The sequence below is a fragment of the Pieris brassicae genome, chromosome 8 (genome assembly GCF_905147105.1).
Source record: "Pieris brassicae chromosome 8, ilPieBrab1.1, whole genome shotgun sequence".
In the NCBI taxonomy this organism is placed as follows: Eukaryota; Metazoa; Arthropoda; class Insecta; order Lepidoptera; family Pieridae; genus Pieris; species Pieris brassicae.
Window position 1 is genome coordinate 12,479,503 of NC_059672.1, and position 21,468 is coordinate 12,500,970.

Consider the following 21,468-nt stretch of genomic DNA (forward strand, 5'->3'; position numbering starts at 1 on the left):
AGCGTGTTAAAAATAACAAAGAACTTTGTGTAATGTAGATTCATTGTAAGTAGATACAATGTATATTGTAACGTATGTATCCATTATAATTCTAAAGACGCAAAATGTTTTTTTTTAAATTTCGTGTACCATAAATCCACTTATTTAATTTGGCCTGTGTCATCTTTTGATAGACATATATGAAAACTATTTCATTTACGGTAATATTTATTTTACGAAATTTTATTTATTTTTATTATTATTAATCTTAATAACAGCTATCCTATTATAATCTCAACTATGCAACTATTTGTGAAATAGATTATAAGAACAAAACTTTCTGCATTTAATAATACTTACATCATCGCTGGAATCATAACTGTTGAAAAAATTTCTAATCATTTTTAGTAACTACTCCCTTAGTAACTCAAATTCAGGAGGTGTAGATTGTAATAATAATTTTTGATGATTATTTTTGATAAAACTATTTATTATATGTTTATATCAATAATAGTCTACACATATTCTACACTTACTTAAAATGGCTTATGTACAAATAGCTATTACCACATAATTTACATAATACAGTCGGAATTCGCAAATATGATTAAAAAAGCCAGAAACCTAAAGACAGACATGTTTCTATATACAATATACATACATATGTATTTCGTACGACTGCAGCCTGTATTTCCATTAATTTTACGGCCGTTAAAACTAACCTAATTGTATCAATAATTCATTCCTATCTATAGTTGAAGCACTCATAAAATTTAGATTTCCATAACAATGCCTTCACTATTCTTGCTGTTTTCTCATCATTTTAATTTCATGTTTAGTACAGACAGGTTATAACAGCAAATTCGATGTTAAAACCTCTAGTTGGTTCGTGTGGCAGCGGCAGTATTCCGTCTTGTTTGCGAGGCGATGTAAGTGGAGGGGTGGTCGTGGGGGGGCCTCTGAAGACGACCGGGGGGAGGGGGAGGGGGTGTGCGGGTCTGCTCCACCTGGAACCGGCTCGGTTGGATGATCAGGTCCTGACGAGGCGGCATATCTGTAAATGATCATGAGAAAAAAATATAATTCTGATATTTTGGGTGATATTCTAATTGTGCCACATAGTACGACTCGGGAAGATAAAAAGACGTCTTTCAATTATTTTCTGTTGGCCTACCATATACGTAAAGGCTTTACTGGACGTCAATCTTTTTCTGCGAGTACGAGAGAGTATAAAAAATGACGGTTCTACTCTTTTGACCTACGCTTATGCATACAGCACGAAAGTGTAAATCTTACCTGTTTATAATCTACGGATGCTTGGATGGAATTTAATTGGGAACTTTGAAGAGAAATTGTATGTTCTTAAGTGGATACTAAGATGAATGTAGTGTGCCGGGCAGCTGGTGTAGGAAACAGATCTATTCTGGAAAGGAAAATAATAATATATCAGAAATGCTTTATATATATATATATATATATATATATAAACGTTGTATAAAAAATCAAAAACAATTTCAAACAATTTATATGAATAATATTTGTTTTCATGTATCTGATTTTTTTAGATGAGAGCATTATTAGAATATTTATTCACTCATACGACACGTAATTTATATTTAATATAAAAAGTTTGGAATGTAAAAGTAAATTTCAAATTGTCTTCGAGAATATTATTGTTTATACTTTGGGAATTTTTACATTCTCTTAAGCTTTTGTTTAAATATTTAGAACACGAACATTAATCTGCCTAATTATAAAGCATTTACATAATCTAAGGCACTAATTTGTCTCGTTAATTTTTCTAGTTACGCTTTCGGTTAGTTCAATTATGATATAAAATGCATAGATTAAAGACACTATTCTCACTGGAAATATTGTGAAAATTTGTAAGTTTTGTATATATATACAAATGTAGTTATATCATATTGATTTCTCGTATTAGTTGTTATTAATTTAATATGAAGACGAGTAGATCGAATTGCTGATTGTAAATAGTTACTATCGAAGAAAACAAGTATGGTTTTGTTATTAAATTAAGTTATATACTTCATATCTGGTAAATAGATAAAATAACAACAGTATGAACAAGACGTCGAGATCCTTGAAATGTAATTTAATCGAACATTGTTACTAAGTATTTAATTTTGTAATCACTCTATTTAAACTTAAAACTTAATCGACTGAGAAAATACTGACGCCACGAGACTAAGCGTACGTGATGACACTAAAATGTGTGTCTGTGCAGTTTTATAGCTTTTATTAGATACTTTTCCCACGCCTTGTTAGGTAATAATTCTCTCCTAAAATTTAGGTATATTTTTCTTCTATTTTAAATTATGACATTTTTTTTATTTATTAAAAACTATTAGATGACCATGTGTCACAGCTGTCGAAACATGAAAAAGTCTTGCCATATTGATAAGTTAACTTATCGAAAATCAACCTCACCTTCCTACAAGCACATCTACTGATTAGTCTTAGACTTTTTTTAAATTAGTAAACTGGTAAGAATAATAACGTTTAAAACTTACCGAAATTAAATTAATTTTGATTTTACGGGGTTCAGATTTAACCTTTTGATATTTAAATATTTTCTTAACACTATATTTTGCGTTTTACTAGATGTCAATATGTTTTTAAACTAAATGAATTTATCTGATGATAGCTTATCTGGCTTATCATGCTCGAAGTCTTCAAAGAAATATTCTAGTAAACATTTTGTAACATAAGTGTAGGTACTTATGTAAAGTCGAGAGACAAATTATAAATTCTTCTTAAGTCTGGAACCAAGATGTGAAGGTCTTATTAATATTAGACAACATCCCAAAGTTAAAGAAATTCTTTATGAATAAAAATAAGATTTATCTAAGGTATTTTCATCCCTACTAAAAACATTAAAATTATATAGAGTTTGTGTGAAAAGAAAACATGTGGGATTTGATGTCGCCTTAGTGCTAAGTTACCTTTGTTTGTTTTGTTGACGTTATTTGTTATGCATACTATTCATAGACCGTAATCAACTTAATAGTTAATAAGATAAAAAATTCAAAGTGACACTTTTTTGAATGAGTGTAATGACGCATAGCTAATAAGAATTATATTAGTTCGCATAATCGCCATGGTTCTCTTTTCGGACAGACTCTATTTGTTGGTATTGCATAAAACCGTCGATATCTAAAAAAATAGGATAAAGAAATTGTATGTATGTAATATATATTGAATGTCGCGTTGAATTGTTTGATGATGATGTAATGAAGTTTTAGATTATTTTAATGAATGTAGAATGTAGATTAAATTAACAGTGAGCTGTCGTTGTCATTTTTATTGTATCGTCTACATTAATGTTCACTCATTTCATGAGCGATATGATTGACTGTGAAAATAATGTCAGACGTCAGTCGTCTACTGACATTTCTATGTTCAATGACGACTGAAGAGTGTGATTGTGTTTTGATTTTTCCAGAAGCATGATGAAATAAAAGTAAAATAGTTTGGATTTTAGACTTATCGTCGAATTTGTAATTATTGAAGTGTGAAGCTTGAGGTGGAGTAAATATATCACTAAGTACAAATTTTGTGGTAAAACTATAAATTACGAAATGGATCAGAATAATGATGAGACTCGTGCACCAATAGCAGGTGCTTTAATGCCAGCTCTAGCTAACCCTACTGGAACGTCCTCAGCTCCTGTACGCATCAGAAATTTACAGGTAAAATGATTAATAACATTATTATAAGCTGTATAATGTTTAGATTAACATTTTGCTACTTCTTCTGACATGTTCATACTTTTCTTTATTGATTTCTAAGACTGAAATATCTAATAGAAACCCATTGTTTCAATTACAGGGTCTACTCAGGTTTGCAATGGAAGCTACAAGAGCTGAAGATGCACCAAATTCCTCAGACTTTAGACCTTTGGATGAAGAGGTATGTTATAATATTAATTAACAGTAAGTTTCAGTTTCAAATTTTGTCTTTTAGCATATTTTATTATCAAATATCTTTAAAGTTAAAATATTAAATATTCATATCATATCCTTTATCTCTTCTTGTATTATTTCAGAGGCGGAAGTTTTTAGAAAATGCCTTTAAAAGTATAACTGTTAATGTGGTAGAGATTTTGATGGATGCTATTAAAGTATTGACTGATGTTGAGAAGATAAAAAGCATTCAGCTTGGAGATGAGTTGCCTGGAGATGTTTTAACTGCATTTGAAAATATCTTGTCATATGTTGATGATTTAGACGTCGCTAATGGTAGGTGCTTAATATTTAATGATTTTCATCTGTTGCAATGGCTGACATACTGGTATATTCATATCAAAATCATAAAAAAAAAACTACTTGAAAAGTATTTGATGTTTATTTATTTATATATTAAGGAACACCAACAGATTACATGTATACATTTTCTAATTAACAATATTGGGTTTTATTCTAGCATGCAATCTAATAATAGGTGTACACAACATTGACTCTAATACATGATAGCGGACAGAGTTACTTAAGTATTTGTATCTTTAAACATAAATAAATTGAAACGTGGAAAATATTACATGACTTATGGCTGAGATGACTGAATTTTTTTCTTAAAACTAGGAAGTGAGTCATAATACACGTCAAGACCATATCTACAATTATATTGGTTAAAATTCCTAAGTATTCTACTGAGGGGCGCATGTTTACCTAGATTGGTTAAGGACTGTGGAACGACAAAAGTATCAGTCTGTCTTCTTCTTGCGTTGATTCTAGGCACTACGAAGTAAATCTTTTTTAAAATATCTGGACAAATAATTGTGCCGTGCATCAATTTGTACAAAAACACCACCACCACCATCCACAATCATACGACGATCCTCGAGAGTTTGCAAATTGAACTTCTGTAATCGATCAACATATTCACTTCTGTAGCAAAATTTGGGGGTTTTGTACGGTAGGAACTGTGTGAATGTTCTTTGTGGACGTTCTAGTGCATACTTGTGTGTTTGGTATGTGGGATTCCACACAACACTAGCATACTCAAGGTGGCTGCGCACCAATGCATTGTACAGAACAATAAGAGTTTTAACATTCTTAAAGTCAGTGGTATTACGCCTAATTAAACCGAGCATCTGAAATGATTTCGCTATAATTATTTCGTGGTGAGGAATAAAACTGAGAGCACTATCCAGCGTCACACCAAGGTCTCGTATACGATCAACCTCCTCAAGAGCAACTCCATTAATTGAGTAAGAAGATTGGAATAAGTTTTTATTCCTAGTAAATTTTATATGAAAGCATTTACCAGCATTTAAAATCATGAGGTTATTTTTACACCAAGTGTGTATGGCAAGTAAATCCTTTTGCAATAGAGCAATATCATTCGTTGAAGTTATTGCCTTAAACAATTTCATGTCATCGGCAAACAATGAACATTTACTATAATGAACATGATCTACTATATCATTTATAAATAAAATAAATAAAATTGGCCCGAGGTGAGAGCCCTGAGGCACGCCCGAAGTTGCCACATACGGATTTGATGCATAACCATTTGTCACCACTGTTGATGATCTGAATTTGAGGTACGATGCAAACCAAGAATGTAAGGATCCGCAAATACCAAATGTAATTAATTTTTTTAATAATATATGGTGACAAACTTTGTCAAAGGCGCTACTAAAATCAGTATATATCGCATCTACTTGTATTCGCTTATCAACATGCTCCATGAGAGTTGTGACATAAGGAACCAGGTTCGTAGACACAGATCTGCCGCGCTGGAAACCATGCTGTCTCACACTTATCATAGGTTTAACGTGATAAGTGAGAATTTCACATATAACTGACTCAAACAATTTTGAAAACGTGCTCAGAATCGAGATTGGTCGGTAGTTTTTTACGCTTTCCCTTTCACCCTTCTTATATACTGGGATAATACGTGCTTCTTTCCAAATAGTAGGAAATATTCCTTTGTCCAGGGAAGAATTAAAAATAAGAGTGAGAGGGAAAGCGAGCTCGGCAGCACACCTCTTCACGAAAAGGGGTGGTAGACCGTCTGGCCCAGCGCCCTTTGTAGAATCCAGTTTCTTTAAAGCCTTTAGTATGGTTGCCTCTTGAAAAACTATTTTGCTTAATAATAGGTGAGCCATGATATAATCAGGATGAGTATAAGCAGAGGTAGTACTATTATTCTTTTCGTAGACATGGTTTTTGAAAGTCGATTAAAAGTGTGCGGCGAACAAATTTACTATTTCATTGCCCGTTGAGCCAGTCCCACTGTCATGTTTCATGAGCGATGGCAACGCATTTGAATTTTTTCGTCTTTCACTGAGGTACTTCCAGAATTTTTTGGGATCTTTATTTATGGCCTCCTCTGTGTTACGTATATAGGCCAAGTAACACTCTGAGTAATGCTTATTACATCGTTCGCGTAGAATTTTGTACTCAAATTCATCACGGGGGTTATTGTACTTACGTGACCGACGCCTAAGTTTATTCTTTTCCGAGAATAATTTTCGAAGTGAATTATTAAACCAGGGTGGGTAATTATGAGATTTACGATGAAATTTAGGAACGTGTTGTTCGATTATACTATTAATATGTTCATAAAAGATTTCAGTCATCTCTTCAATACTATTTGTCACAGAGAAAACGAGACGCCAGTCGATCCCACGCAACTCTTTAAATATCATCGAATAATCAGCCCGGTAAAAATTAAAAGCAATGTGCTGCAACTTCGGCAGAAACGCGACTGTTAAATCCAGAACAACAAACAACTGAGGGTGATGAGCATCAAGCTTACTTAAAAGATCCACTGGCGTCTCGAGTGTTGCGTTAGCCACATTTGTGAATACTAAATCTAAAGTTCTATTATTAAAGTTTTTAACATAGTTCAATTGCTTTAAGTTATTTAAGTTAACAAAATCTACCAACGCATATCCAAGAGGGTATTCATAATTTGTTGGTAGGACTGTATCAAGATTTTCATCACGAGACCAAGATATATATGGCAAGTTAAAGTCACCAGCGATCACTACTGCATCCAGTGACTGTATGACATTCGTTGCATTAGCACAAAAACATTCTAAAATATCCTTCGTTGGATAAGGAAAATAGGGACAGCAAATTCCAACTCTTTTCACGTTTGAGTGAGGTGCCTCGATATCCAACAGGACCCAGATGTCCTCACATGATGTTTCCCATGCTTGCATTCGTACAGACTTAATGGTATTTTTCACAGCAATAAGCACGCCACCACCTCCGTCCATCGGTATTCTGTCTCTTCTGTAGACAGTATATCGTCGGTCAATAAACTCATAGGTACATATACTAGACACAAGCCAGGTCTCCGTCATTATGATGATATCGAAATCATGTTTTTGTATTTCTTGACTAATTGCATTTGTTTTCGTACGCATACCTCTAATGTTTTGGTAGTAAATATTTAATCCTGCCATTGGATCCATAGAACTGTTTTAATGTATGGTGAGGAAAGTAATTAACTAATAAGCTTTAGACTTTCCAAGCTACGAATGTAAACAGCTTGGCTGGTCTCGTTTTTTCTTGCATATATGCGACCATCACGAATCCAAACAAACTTGAAACCAACTTCTTTAGCTTTGCGCCTAGCAGCAGCATGTAGATGCTTGTTAGTGGGGCTCAGATGCTCGGAGACATAAACAGGAACCCTTGCGCCGCCCAATCCCAGTTGGTGAGAGTTAAGCTTTTCCTTCGGGTTGGCTTTATTAAAACTCGATACGGCCGCAAGAGGACGATCTCGAACAGCTCGGCTGCGGAACCTCGCTACTACGGTGCGTGGATGTGGAGTGTTCCTATTTAATTTCGCTACTCGAGTCACTTGCCATTGTCATCTCCCTCGGCCAAGGGTTGTTTTACCAGCTTAGACAATTGCACTACAGTATTTGCCAAGTTCTCAGAAGAATGCTCAGGGAGTCCGCCAATTTCAACGTTCGCCTCGCGCATATGCTGTTCCACCAACGCTAGTCTATTGGTGAGGTCATTTACTGATAATTGAAGAGTCTCGTTTTGCTTTTGTACCAAGGAGATCGTGCTCACATTGTCCTCAAAAATTTTCTTCATGTCCTCAAATTGAGAGTTGCCGAATATCAACGCAGATTCGAGTGAAGAGATCTTATCGTTGAAATTTTTGAACGCCTCTGATACGATCTCATTTAATGATTTTTTTAAGAACGTCTGAAACATTTCGTGCAATTCTTCCCTAACGATGGCACGCAGAGTATCATTGGACATCACACTGTGCTCAAGACTCGGCAAGTCGTCAGAGCTTTTGCGACGATTCTTATTTTTATTACCGTCTCTCAAGGTGACGTTAGCCGCATCATTCGATGCTACTGTGCCCGGGCGAATAGGTGTATTTGTATTATCCGTTTTAGGTTCCGCGCTGCGGCATTCTAAACATTTCCATGACTGCTTATTTTCTATGGACATTAGATAAAATCGCTTACTGGAAACGTTCGCACAATGCAAGTCATAAACCAAGCAGCAGATACAGCATTTCATGAACTCCCTGCCAGTGACAGCGCCCTTACAACCGGCACAGTTCTTAGCCATTAATCCCTGTAAATAACTCCTAATATGTAGGTACTAAAAACAATCCAACGCTAAGTAGTCGGAACACAGTACACGGCGAAGCACGGTGAGGCGAGCTCTCGTCGAAAAGGGCTTAAGCGCCGTGCATATAGCGCGCTTACGCGTTCGGCCGAGTCACGCACGATCGAGTGTCATGGAGTCACAATGAATGATGTTATGATTTCACAGTTTACCAATATCAACAAAAAACACAGTCTTGCACTATTAATTCTATTAAATTCAGTTATACACGGCACTAATTGAACTTCACACACATTATTTTGCTAAATTCAGACATGGAACTGTACTTTAGACTTCGAAAAGGAATAAAAAATGCGGAGAGATTGTCACCACAATGTGAATTGAATGTTGAATCGATTATTGTGTTATTAAGATTACCTTAGTATTCATGTAGGTATTAAATTTAATTAAGGGACAAATATGTGATAAGCAGAATAAAAAGGCTATGGCAAAAGACAAAAAACAGTGACCTATTATATAGTATTAGGTCCTTACCTATGAAATTGGCGTTTTGTCGTACTGGCACTTTGACCTCAAATACCTCCTCTTTGGTTAGGAATTTCAAATTCAAATTTGTATAGCTATTTACTCATGTATTTGTGCATCGATGACCGTCATTCATTTGTTTTTTTCTGTTTGCGTCACTCATTTTACAAAATGGAAACCTTGAAAGTATCGCATTATTTACGAGTACGAGTTCCGCCGTGGCACTAGTGCTGCGGAAACGACTCGAAGGGTAAATGATGTGTATGGCGGTCATGTTGCAAAAGAAAACATAGTTCGTTTTTGGTTCCAACGTTTTCGTTCTGGAAATTTCGACCTGCAGAACAAGCCCCGTGGACGGCCTGAGACCCAAGTTGATAATGAAGTATTGAAGGCTATTGTGGAAGCGGATCCATCGCAAATCACGTCCGAGTTAGCTGCAGGGTGTTAGTGATAAAACTGTTTTAATTCACTTGAAGCAAATTGGGAAGATTAAAAAGCTTGAAAGGTGGGTACCATGAATTGACTGAAGCAAACCGGCAAACGCGCGTCGACTGCTGCGTTACATTACTGAACCGGCACAATAATGAAGGTATTTTAAACCGAATCATTACCTGTGATGAAAAATTAATTGTTTACGATAATCGGAAGCGCTCAGCGCAATGGTTGGATCCTGGCCAGCCAGCCAAATCCTGCCCCAAGCGAAAATTAACCCCAAAAAAGTTACTTGTAAGCGTTTGGTAGACTAGTGCCGGTATTGTTCATTGCAGTTTTCTCAAATCTGGCCAGACTATTACGGCTGATGTCTATTGTCAGCAATTGCAAACCATAATGGAAAAGCTAGCGGCTAAACAAACTAGGCTGGTCAATCGCTCCACGCCACTGCTACTTCACAACAACGCTAGCCCACACACTGCACAACAGACGGCTACCAAATTAGAAGACCTTCAATTGGAATGTCTAAGACATCCTCCGTACTCCCCGGACCTTGCTCCAACAGATTACCATTTTTTTCGAAATATGGACAACTTCTTGCAAGGGAAAAAATTTAACTCTGATGGGGCAGTCCAAATCGCCTTCACAGATTTTATTGATTCCCGTCCGACTGGTTTTTTTAGTAAAGGTATCAATGAACTACCTATGAGATGGCAAAAGTGCATAGAAAACAATGGTTCATACTTTGATTAATTAAATATATTATATTTAAAAATATTCGACTTTTTGTTCCTCCCATACAAAACGCCAATTTCATATGTAAGGACCTAATATATGTCGCTTTTGTATGCATCACTTATCTTTAAGGGAGTGTTCGAGTTTTGGAGACAAGATAGTAAAGGACCTTTAGGATTAACAACAGCACCAAGAACTAACTTAACTCTAGACCTAAACACCCTATGACAATCTATACTCATCTATAGAAACTTCCAAGCTGGATAGCGGTGTAAAATTAAGGTTCTACTTTGTTAATTAAATTATCTATAACAAAAATCATGTGTGACATCATCTTAAGAATAATAACTAATAAATATTTATTAATTATTTAAGATTTCTACAAAATTGGGGGATTTGCTGTCTTTCCTGTCTGCTATGGAAGTGAAAATGAGGAAGTTCGTTGTAGAGCCAGTCGAGTGCTTGCAGAGTTGTGTCAAAATAATCCTTTCTGCCAGGCGCGCGCCTTAGAGAGCGGCTTGCTTAATGTAATCTTACACATGGTGACCACAGAACGTGGTCAAGCTTTGGCCAAGTGTATTTCTGCTGTTTCTAGTAAGTAATTGTAATTAAAATATAAGTATTGAATGAAAACTTAGCAGAGCATAGGAACTCTTTACACCTCTAAAGAAACTCAATAATTTTCACGTTCTATGTCCAGAATTACCACTTACTATGTGTGACAGGCATGGAAGGCTGACCTGACCTACTTCTATATAAAGAACATGATCAATGAAATGCATGCAACAATTTTGCGCTCTTATATAAGACAGACCTATATATTTTTTATTACATAATTGAAAAGCATTAAGTGCATGATCAGACAAAATTATTTCATTTGCAAACATCAAAAATGAACAAGAATGTCTCTCTCTCTCTCTCTCTATCTATGTATCTATAGAAACCATTCATAATCTTTAATTCTGTTTATTCACTATTTGCAGGTGCATCACGTGAGTTTGAGCCCGCTTGCACCGAGTTGACGGCGCAGGGCGGGTGTGAGGCTCTAGCAGCTGTGCTGAGCTCGGATGACATATCAGCCAAGACGAAAAGTGCTTTCCTTGTTGCCTACCTTTGTGGTCACTATACACCTGCTAGAGGTATTATCCATAAAAACGCAGAGATTTTGTGTTAAACAGCACTTATTATTCGCAATTCTCAGGTTTTTTTTAATTTAGATAAATTTACAATGTTTAAAATAAAATATGTTTAGGCAAAACGGATTATACCATATACAGGGTGTCCCAAAAGTCGACGTCAAGTCGAAATTTTCTCATAGGTAATGCCACACCAGTTATCAGAAAAATTAAAAAAAAAAGTCATGTAATGAATATTTTGAAGTTATGGAAATTTTCCTTTTATTCCAGAAAATGTACACCATGTGATAGTTTTTTCATTCCTGTTGTTACAAATATTTACTTTTTGCCAAAAAAAATTCTCTTACGTCATCCCGAATAGTGCTTTATGTAACCTATGATCCTAAACCCTGTGCCGATCACTCCAACTTGTAGGAAAATGTCATTTTATACCGTACCAAGTTTTCAAAATTAATTTTTCGCACTACTTCAACTGATCGTCCTGAAAAAAAATGTACTACTCCAGTTTGGCAAGCTTTAAAAGTTTGCGCATTTAATAAGGATTCTAACGTGGTATAACACTTACTTCATTATTTCTTAGATCGGCCATAAAAAAAATTTTGTTAAACAAAGTCTGTTTTTAAAAATTTCTCTGGAATTACAAAAAACTATTCTAGTGTACCCAAGCGTTCCTAATAACCACAGCGTGGTTTAAATAAGATGGCGTAAAGTGTGAGCGAGACAGATAGTGACGTTACTTATTGCTATTGACACACGCACTACAGGTCAGTACGCAACGCTCCTTCGTTTACTACGCATCTTTTCGTATTCGCTGGTGGACGGACTTGTTTGCTTGTGATTTGGATTTTACATTTGTGATCTACGACGACCTTTACTTTTCCCTGGACTTACGTGTTATTGTGTATTTGTACCATACCATGGCTACGTACACTACACAGGAATATGCTAACATGCACCTCATTTATGGGGAATGTTTATGTAATGCCAGTGAAGCCGCTAGACGGTATCGCGAGAGATACCCTAATGCAGATCGCTATCCGGATCACAGAGTTTTTACCAATGTGCACCGTCTACTGTTCTCTGAGGGCCGACTGCCAAACCAAGTGCACGGTGAAGGTAGAATTTCACTACCCTACGAGGCAGTTGTCCTTCAAGCAGTTGATGAGGACCCAAGTTGTTCGGTACGTGGAATTGAGGCCAGCACAGGTGTGCCCAAAAGTACAGCTCACCGAATACTACAAAAAAATTAGTTCCATCCATTTCATGTACAGCGAGTACAATCCTTATTACCTCGAGATTATGAACCTCGGGTTGCTTTTTGCCAAACAATAATTCAAAAACACCGAGAAGACCAACTCACTCACAATTCTTAGAATTTTTTTATGGTCGGATGAATCAACTTTTAAAAAAGACGGCTACATGAACCTACACAATCTGCACGAGTGGCACGTCGAAAATCCATGATTGATGAGACCAGACAGATCACAGTATCGTTTCAAAGTTAACATGTGGACTGGAATTTTGAACGGAAAAGTCATAGTTGAGTTACCAGAAGTTTTAAATGCTGAAATTTATTTAGATTTCTTACAAAATCATTTGCCCAATTTGCTGGAGGACGTGCCGCTTACTATTTTACGAGATATGTGGTTCCAGCAAGATGGTTGTCCAGCGCATTACAGCCGCTTAGTTCGAAACCACCTTAACGAGGAGTATCCAGACAGATGGATAGGGCGGGGTGGTACAATCTCGTGGCCCGCCCGCTAACCCGATTTAAATCCTCTTGTTTTTTTTTACTGGGGAGCAGTAAAGGAAAAAGTCTATTCCAAGTCGATTCAAAATGTAGAAGAGCTTAGACAGAGAATAGCGGAAGCAGTAGAATTTGTGAATAATGGACGATTTGCCCGCTTCATTTCACGATCTTTTTTAAGGAGATGTCGAGCCTGTATTGCAGCTGAAGGACAGCAATTTGAACATCTTTTATAAAAAAAAGTAATAAATCTAATCATAAAAAAGAAACTGTCTATTTTACTTATTTGCGTCCGTATGTCATAAGCGTCACTATCTGTCTCGCTCACATTTTATGGAATGTCTCTCTCCATCTTATTTAAACCACGCTGTGGTCATTAGGAACGTTTTGGGTGCGCTAGAATCATTTGTTGTAATTTCAAAGAGATTGTTAAAAACAGACTTTGTTTAACAAAAAAAAAAAATCTTATGGCCGATCTAAGAAATAATGGACTCAGTGTTATACCACTGTAGAATCCTTATTAAATGCGCTAACCTTTAAAGCTACTTGCCAAACTTGAGTAATACATTTTTTTTTCATGACGATCAGTTGAAGTAGTGCGAAAATTAATTTTGAAAACTTGGTACGGTATAAAATGACATTTTCCTAAAAGTTGGAGTGATCAGCACATAGTTTAGGATCATAGGTTACATAAAACACTATTCGGGATGACGTAAGAGAAAAAAATTGGCAAAAAGTAAATATTTGTAACAACAGGAATGAAAAAACTGTCACATGGTGTGCATTTTCTGGAATAACAAAAAAATATCCATAACTTCAAAAATACATGACTTATTTTTTTTAAAATTTTTCTGATAACTGGAGTGGCATTACCAATGAGATAATTTCGACTTGACGTCGACTTTTGGGACACCCTGTATAAAACAAAGATTAAGTATTAATATTTATACCTCATCTTTATACGTAGTTGGTTCCAAAGTTAGTCTCTGGCCCCAAAGTTAGTCTCTGGCACATTTTTTTAAAATTTCGAACAATTAATTTTATAAAAATAAGATTGAATTCTTTTTTTGAATGTTTGACTATTAAAACAAAAAACAATCACTGTCCGTAATTTTTCACGTTGGGGTGGACATTGAAAGAAAACCTAATAGCTGTTATTGCGTTAAACCGCTGTGGGCAGTTCCATTTTTAAGTTGCTCAAAAATTTGAATATAACGCTTAGCTTTGTGTACCGTACTATTGATAGGTACATTGAAGTCTGGCCAGCCACGCTGCGCAAGAACAGCAGTAATTAAAGCTATCAAGGCACGGATAGCAAGAAATCGTGTCCGAAAACAGAAGTTGATGGCTTTGCAGATGAGTGTCAGTAGGAAAACAGAAAAAACGATTTTAAATGAAGATAATGGTCTACGAGCATACAAAAAAAGAATGGGCACTTACTTAATGCTTATCTGAAATCAATACTGCTTAAGAGATTGCGGGTGTTGTTAAAGCGGTACGCGAAAAACCGACAGCGATATTCTCTTTACGGACGAAAACATTTTCGAAATTGAAGAGAAGTACAATACACAGAATGATAGTGTACGTTAGGAGTTCTAAGGTCTGGTGGGAGTGTCCTATTACGGGCCAACTGAGGTTAATTTTTGCAAAAAGGGGGTCAAAACCAGTGCAAAAGTGTACCAAGACACGGTTTAGGTTCGGATGTCAAAGACCTGCCCAGCATGCTATTTGCGGGACATCACTTCGTGTTCCAGTAGGCCTCTGCACCAGCACGCAAGGCCAAGAGCACTCAAGCCTCTTTTGATCGTCAAAACATCGACTTAATTAGAAATGAGGATTGCCTTTCCTCCAGTCCGGACCTTAATCCTTTGTGCTATTAAATTTGGAAAGTCTGAAGTCATCTTTAAAAAAAGCAGTCACTGAAATCGACATGATTATTGTGCGTGCTGCGATAGACGACTGGCCGCGGCGCTTAAGGCCTGTGTTAAAAATTAGGGCGGTCATTTCGAATAATTTTATGCTATTTCTATTCTGTAATTAATGTGATATAAATTGATATATCACAAATTGATCTGATCAGTACTTTTATATTATTATTAACCCCAAAACAATCCGCGAAAATAGAGGACACCGTGAGTCCTTTCTGCAAAAACCCGTCATCTTTTAGTCGATATCAATTCTGGGGAAATAAATACAGATAATACAATAGCTGTGATACTTTTTGACATTCAACACCTTTTGTCTTCGGTCACCGTGACCACGCACGCTGTAAAGCATGCGAAGCAATTATGTAAAATAATTATTAGTTTATCATAATGCCTCAATCCGGTAAAAAAGTGTTTTCTTTATATTTATAATTATTTCCATTTGTGAAAGAACTTTGGGACCGACTACGTAATATTATGGTAGTGTCTTCTAATTTGTCTTCTTCTTGATCTTCTATTTATATTGAATATTGTATTGTATACTATATTACAATAAAGTCCAACTATAGAAAAATAGTATTACTTAAAATACACATATGTTTATTTCTCCTTTATATAATACAGGCTGTATTATATAAATTATGTTGATACTATTACCAAAATTATATAGTTTGATTATTTTATACTTTGATAAATATTTAATTATGTTGTCATTTATTGAAATCTGATTATTTTCAGAAAAATTTATAGAACAAAATATTGTCCGCATTGTTGCAAAAGAAATTGAAAAAGGTGGGGATAATGCCACAGAGCATCTTTTATGCATACTCCACGCCCTTAAAGATGATCAAAGAGTGATTCAACAGTGTCAGGATATAAATCTTAAGAAGATTCTAGAAGAGCATTTGAAAAATACCGAGGAGGGTACGTTTTTGGAAGAACAAGAGTATTGTAGTGAGTTATTAAAGGTTCTTGGTAACTGTCCCCAGGCTGAAGATATACAGAGTGAGGCTGATAGATAGATTGATCCACCGCAAAGGAAGTTACTGACTAATATGTGCGTTTCTCTATTATCTAAGTCATGTGTTTATCAGGTATTAAAGCATTTAATTAATTAATGCCGTAAATGAAAACTGTACGATATAAACAATTAAATATTGAACGTATTTTATTCCATGTATCATGCATAAAATATCAATAATTAGTACAACACAAAGTAAAACTCAAAGCAAAAATAACTTTATGCATATAGGTTAACAATATACTTTTGAACGTCAGAAAATTTAAATTAATTTCAAATTTACATTTACTACTAGTTCGTAAGTCAAGGGCGACTAGAAGAACTGGCAAGAACCTTTCCGCCACTTTTTAATCGATAAGTTTTGAGTCATTCAAATTGTTTGAACTGCAAATCAATCCCAAGGATTAGGACCATTTAAGTATTCGTCAAATTTATAAAAAGCTTTATTTATTAATTTACGTTAAACGAGAGCTTTGAATTTATTTAGTAATAATTCTCTAATTTCGCTTAGGAGTTTGTTGTAAAGACGAATACAATTTTTATATAAGGAGTGGTTTATCTTTTGGAGCCTGGTTAGCCGTACGCTTAAATTTCGAGTATTATAGTGATGAGTCACCATATTTTTTTTGTACATACAAGGCTTCAACAATATATTGACCAGATAGTGTCATAATATTTAATTCCTTAAACTTATTCCGTACCGACTCCCTTGGGAAACACAACAAATATCTCGAACAGCCCACTTCTGCAGCACAAATATGGATTGAACTTTGCAGCAGCACCCCACAGTAGAATACCGTACGACATAACGCTGAGCATTTCATTCATAGCTCATTCATATCTACATTTTGTATTTTGTTTGGTAAGGTTTATATTATAAAATTTGCTTTATTATTTTTTATACTTATTATTAATTTATATTAGAAAATAACAGTCTCATAACATGCTTAAATATTGTGATAGGTAGGTAGGTCTATTTGATACTTTAAAAAAAAAACAGAAATTGTAATAAAATTATAATCACCTTAATGTAATTAAGTGATTAAGATTAGAGAATTATTTTAGTGATTAGGATTTATCAGATACATATGACAAATTTTATTTGATTTTTAGTAGTATTCAAATGGTTCAGTTTGACGTATAATTTTGTGAATTAATTATTACTAATGATAGGTTATTAAAACACAACATATTACTTTGTCCATAGAATAATATTAAACATCGACTATCTGAGAACTTCAATAAAACAGTTTGGTTCAAGTTTATTATGTTTATTACAAATTAATAACTGTAGTGTTTGAATGTGTTATCAGAATTTTTCCAGTCAAAGTTGATACCGGTGACTTCTTTTATCCAATCGTGGTAGTGACCAGGGCGAACGTAAGCTAGAAAGTCAATGCAATCAGTCAAAATAAAATAGATATATGACGAAACTAAATGAACTTAGGTGGAGTGTTACAGTTTTTGTAGTCCGAACCATTGTTCATGGATTTTTTAATGCCGATATAATAGATAGAAAAGAATTGATGAATTGAGTTCATCAAATCCTAATGTTAGAAAATTATTAAGTACCATATGCGACTTACATCAATATTTATATGTATATATTTAAGATGTTAGAAAAAACTAACTAATGGACGACTGTTACCTGAAGGGAAAGGTGAGTTACATCCTGCAGAGGAGCCAAAGCTCACAATACCAACCATCGTAGGCTTTCCGTCTGTGTCAATATTAGTCAGAGGACCACCACTGTCGCCCTGTCAATATATTATTAACTAAATAGAATATATGAGTTTGGCGTCGTATATTTAAGGTTTTTTAAAATTATTTTATTGCTAACCTGACATGAGGACTGAGCTGTATCGTTATACGACTTAGCGCAGAGCGTCTGTTCAGCGATTACACTACTTCCTGGATACCAAAGACGGCACTCGGCGGTAGTAATACCCAACAAGTACACCCAACGGAGCACTTCCGAAGCTGCACCTCCTGGATTCATACAATAAAATTTTAATTCTAGATACCAAAAATGTCTAATCTAGTATTATTCTTTTTGAAAAGTACCTAATATTGGCTTTTAAAAGTATGACAGACGACAACTTAAATTTAGCCTCCCGGCATTGCAAGTATTCATGGCCGTTGTTTAGCATTTTATTCAAAACTGCGCGTTTTTGCCTGTCCCGTATAAAATATAGTTAAGGGCAAAAATAAAATTGCACAATACCATTGATCCTGTCGTCTGTGAGGCCGTATCCACTGACGGTAAGTCTCACACCATCGTATACTAGGTTCTTCTGCTCACTATTTTGCAGACGTGCTGGCTGGATGTTTGCTGTAAGGGCATCAATTATAAATAAACTTGATCATGTAGGTCATGATTAGACACGGCTATTTTTGTTCTAACTATGACTAGTAGGATTGACAAAAGTAAAAAAAAACATCAACAAATGAGCAAGTAAGTAGTAGGTAACTTGATATTTTAATCGATGGTATTTACTTACGGCCATAAGGTATGTCCTGATTGAGGCCCAATAGGGCGATGTCATGAGTCTGGACTCGCGGGATTTGCTCACTGTACTGCGGGTGCAGGAACCGCCTTCTGCTCTCCACCATATACTCTGGCTTCGTTAGGTTGATCAGACCGAAACGGACCACGAACGTGATGCGGCTATTAGTTACCAACGAGAAAATAAATATTTTTAGGAAAATTGGAAGCGCAATTTAAATCCTGCCGACGTCTTGAGGTTTTAGTGTTCTTTCACTATGTTTTCATTTGAGTTGAGGCTTAATATTCGTATAAATAATTTAAACAAATGAGTTATCACCTTGTCTGTCTCTTCTTACTACTTACTTAGCCAGGCAGTGAGCTGCGGTAATGACCCAGTTGTGGTGAATAATAGAGCCTCCGCAAGAAGATACGCCGCCGAGGTTGTTAACCATTCGCAGGCTGATCTGGTAAGGGATCTGACCCTCTTCAGCTTCCCATCCTGCCACTATGCGACCATGGGAACCTGTGCATGATATACATAATCATTAGCCAGTAAATACTTGATAAAAAAATAAGTGGCTCACCTTTTTACTTACCTTCAACATCTTCACGAAGGCTCTCGATGTAAGCTGGGGTGTTTAATTCAATAGACGCGCCCTGGGGAAACCATCTTATTATAGATATATAATGAATAACTGATAAACAATACTTCTGTAACAATTTTTTTTATATAAAAGGGGGCAAACTAGCCATTAAGGGCAGTCATTACAGCCCACCGACACCTATTTTTAGGGAGTGCGTTGCCTGCCTATGTCACCATTGGATAAGCAAAACGCGAGAATGTTCGCAATTTTATTAACACATTACGATTATTACCTGCGCTAATCCAAAAATAACCAAAAGTCCAAACAGTTGCCACGTCTCCATTTTATCGACTAATTTCTGTCTTTGACCAAATTTAACATATCTAAAGCTAATTATAATCATTATCTATTAATTTTTAGCATTAATTTGATAAGACTATCGTTTGATTGATATAAAATCCAGAATTTTAAATTCAACTCTAATTACATAAGTTTTTTTTAAATTTGATTTTATGTACATCAAACCTGTAATATGTATATCCTATATGTGTATTAAGATGTAATACAATATACTGTAATACCTTATGGTGAACGTAAGGCATAAAAGGCCAATCTCGATATACTTGATTATTAAAAAAAATATGATCTACGAAACACAATGGCCATATTATATAATGGCCAAATATTGGCCTTAGACCATCTTAATAGGTATATCTATATTTTTCCGTACTCTCTCACATAGGCCGATTTCCTGACGATGGTAGATAAATTAATTGGTAAATAGCCGACATTTGAACGAATTTAGTTAAGAATATTGAACATATTATAGAATATTGAGTGTGTTATTTTCTACTCAGTGAATAGAAATAATTTGTAGTATTCATTCATTATAAAACACGCTAGTAGCATCCATCTGTCGGAGCAACACAATTATTACGAATCTACTAATGTCAGTGTCGGATTAAGCTAGCGCGAGGCCTGTAGCAAATTCTGTCAAGGGGTTTAGGGTATTAAATAAAACAAAACTGTTTTTAATAAACTTTTCTTGATTTAAAATGTATGAACTTTCATGTCAAAGAAATTAACCACTAAGCCAGGTGGCAGAACATAGCGCACCATCAGAGTCAGTTAGTCGACATGAGATATATCTGGAGTAGAATCCAATAAAAATGAGTATCTCTTTATTTCGCAAATAATTTGATCCAGTATTCTTGAAACAATTAGAAAAAATTCCTCACAAGTTATTTTTGATAAATATGCCGTATATCGTTTTCATCCTTAGCATGATATTGTATATCATGTTTAGCAATAAAAGCGTTAAATTAGGCTATCAATTTAAACAAGCCTAAAAAATAATTTATAAGGTGAACCAACAATTTCGTCACTACACTAGACTTTGTTCTGCTAAAAATTTTATTACGTCACCATGATTTACGAAAGACGGATTAGATGAACTATCTGAATTCGTAACTTTTTAAACAAAACAGAAAAGTCGTTTTTTGCTTTCTAAATAGCACAACCAATCCCTGACGTGAGTTTAATTCGTTAGTTTATGTTAATAGGTGATAAATGAACTATGCGACAATCGTGGCTGATTTTCGTTTTCGTAAATTTTCTTTAAAGACTAAAAATCACTATAAAATTTTATACCAATATCGTTGGAATATAATTTACTTTCGTTTTGTTTTTGACTTGAAAGTGCAGTGAATCCACCGACTAGTTTTTGGTTAGAACAGGACGACTCTAGATCGAGAGGACCGGCTGTTCTTTAACTTTTCTTTGGATGATATAACTAAATTATGAGGAATTACTGTATCTTCAACTACTGCATGACTTATAGAAAATGTATCTTTATCAGAAACTGTTGTAGTACCACTATCATATGTACAATGAGATGCAACTTCTGTATTTTCAGCAACATCACTCTGAACATTAAAATACTCGCTTACGTGTTTTGATAAAACAGCTTCGTTCTACAACGGAAAGATATTCAAGAAAATTTCATGCCGACGAACACATAAAATGTGTAATTTTTAACTAAATAGTTCAGTTATGTTAGCGCGCTTTATACTTGAAACTCTGAAACACCTTGCTCTTAATTTACCGTCACCAGCTTTCAATTATTGCGAAACATGATCGATTCAAAAAAAAAAGGTCATCTATATTCATTCACAACATGAATCTATATTTTATAATAAATCAACCAGCCACAGTAATCATTAGATCGTGACTTATTTATCAAATTTAAATAGTTCGCTTCTTTTTTCGAAATACTTATAATCGATTAAAAAAGTACGATCTCGGCTACCTAAACTCCAAA

General features: G+C 35.0%; 2 protein-coding genes and 1 long non-coding RNA gene across 3 annotated transcripts; 1 reads left to right on the forward strand and 2 right to left on the reverse strand.

The window, feature by feature from the left end:
• Positions 1-447: 447 nt before the first annotated feature.
• On the reverse strand, positions 448-2,636 carry LOC123713246. The gene is made up of 3 exons (XR_006754165.1): positions 2,511-2,636; positions 1,276-1,402; positions 448-1,033 (listed from the first exon to the last, which is right to left on the reverse strand). It is a non-coding gene; the product is annotated as an uncharacterized LOC123713246 (long non-coding RNA).
• Positions 2,637-3,396: 760 nt separating this feature from the next.
• Positions 3,397-16,226, forward strand: LOC123712957. The gene is made up of 6 exons (XM_045666370.1): positions 3,397-3,689; positions 3,829-3,909; positions 4,046-4,238; positions 10,623-10,841; positions 11,231-11,386; positions 15,794-16,226. The coding sequence occupies exons 1-6, from the start codon at positions 3,579-3,581 to the stop codon at positions 16,075-16,077; spliced, it is 1,044 nt and encodes a 347-aa protein (XP_045522326.1). The 5' UTR covers positions 3,397-3,578; the 3' UTR covers positions 16,078-16,226.
• A 1,105-nt stretch (positions 16,227-17,331) lies between these two features.
• LOC123713150 (collagenase-like) lies at positions 17,332-19,521 on the reverse strand. The gene is made up of 8 exons (XM_045666685.1): positions 19,441-19,521; positions 19,161-19,221; positions 18,928-19,087; positions 18,578-18,744; positions 18,301-18,408; positions 17,917-18,065; positions 17,725-17,833; positions 17,332-17,461 (listed from the first exon to the last, which is right to left on the reverse strand). The coding sequence occupies exons 1-8, from the start codon at positions 19,489-19,491 to the stop codon at positions 17,358-17,360; spliced, it is 909 nt and encodes a 302-aa protein (XP_045522641.1). The 5' UTR covers positions 19,492-19,521; the 3' UTR covers positions 17,332-17,357.
• Positions 19,522-21,468: the final 1,947 nt, after the last annotated feature.

What these genes read in the sequence shown, in the direction of transcription:
- LOC123712957 (XM_045666370.1), top strand. Translation starts at nt 3,579, where the DNA reads ATGGATCAGAATAATGATGAGACTCGTGCACCAATAGCAGGTGCTTTA. An exon ending in TGATTTAGACGTCGCTAATG is followed by an intron (nt 4,239 to 10,622) that starts GTAGGTGCTTAA and finishes TAATTATTTAAG; the next exon opens with ATTTCTACAAAATTGGGGGA. An exon ending in TCACTATACACCTGCTAGAG is followed by an intron (nt 11,387 to 15,793) that starts GTATTATCCATA and finishes GATTATTTTCAG; the next exon opens with AAAAATTTATAGAACAAAAT.
- LOC123713150 (XM_045666685.1), bottom strand. Translation starts at nt 19,491, where the DNA reads ATGGAGACGTGGCAACTGTTTGGACTTTTGGTTATTTTTGGATTAGCG. An exon ending in TTATTTTTGGATTAGCGCAG is followed by an intron (nt 19,222 to 19,440) that starts GTAATAATCGTA and finishes TGGTTTCCCCAG; the next exon opens with GGCGCGTCTATTGAATTAAA. An exon ending in TAACTCACCTTTCCCTTCAG is followed by an intron (nt 17,462 to 17,724) that starts GTAACAGTCGTC and finishes TTGACTTTCTAG; the next exon opens with CTTACGTTCGCCCTGGTCAC.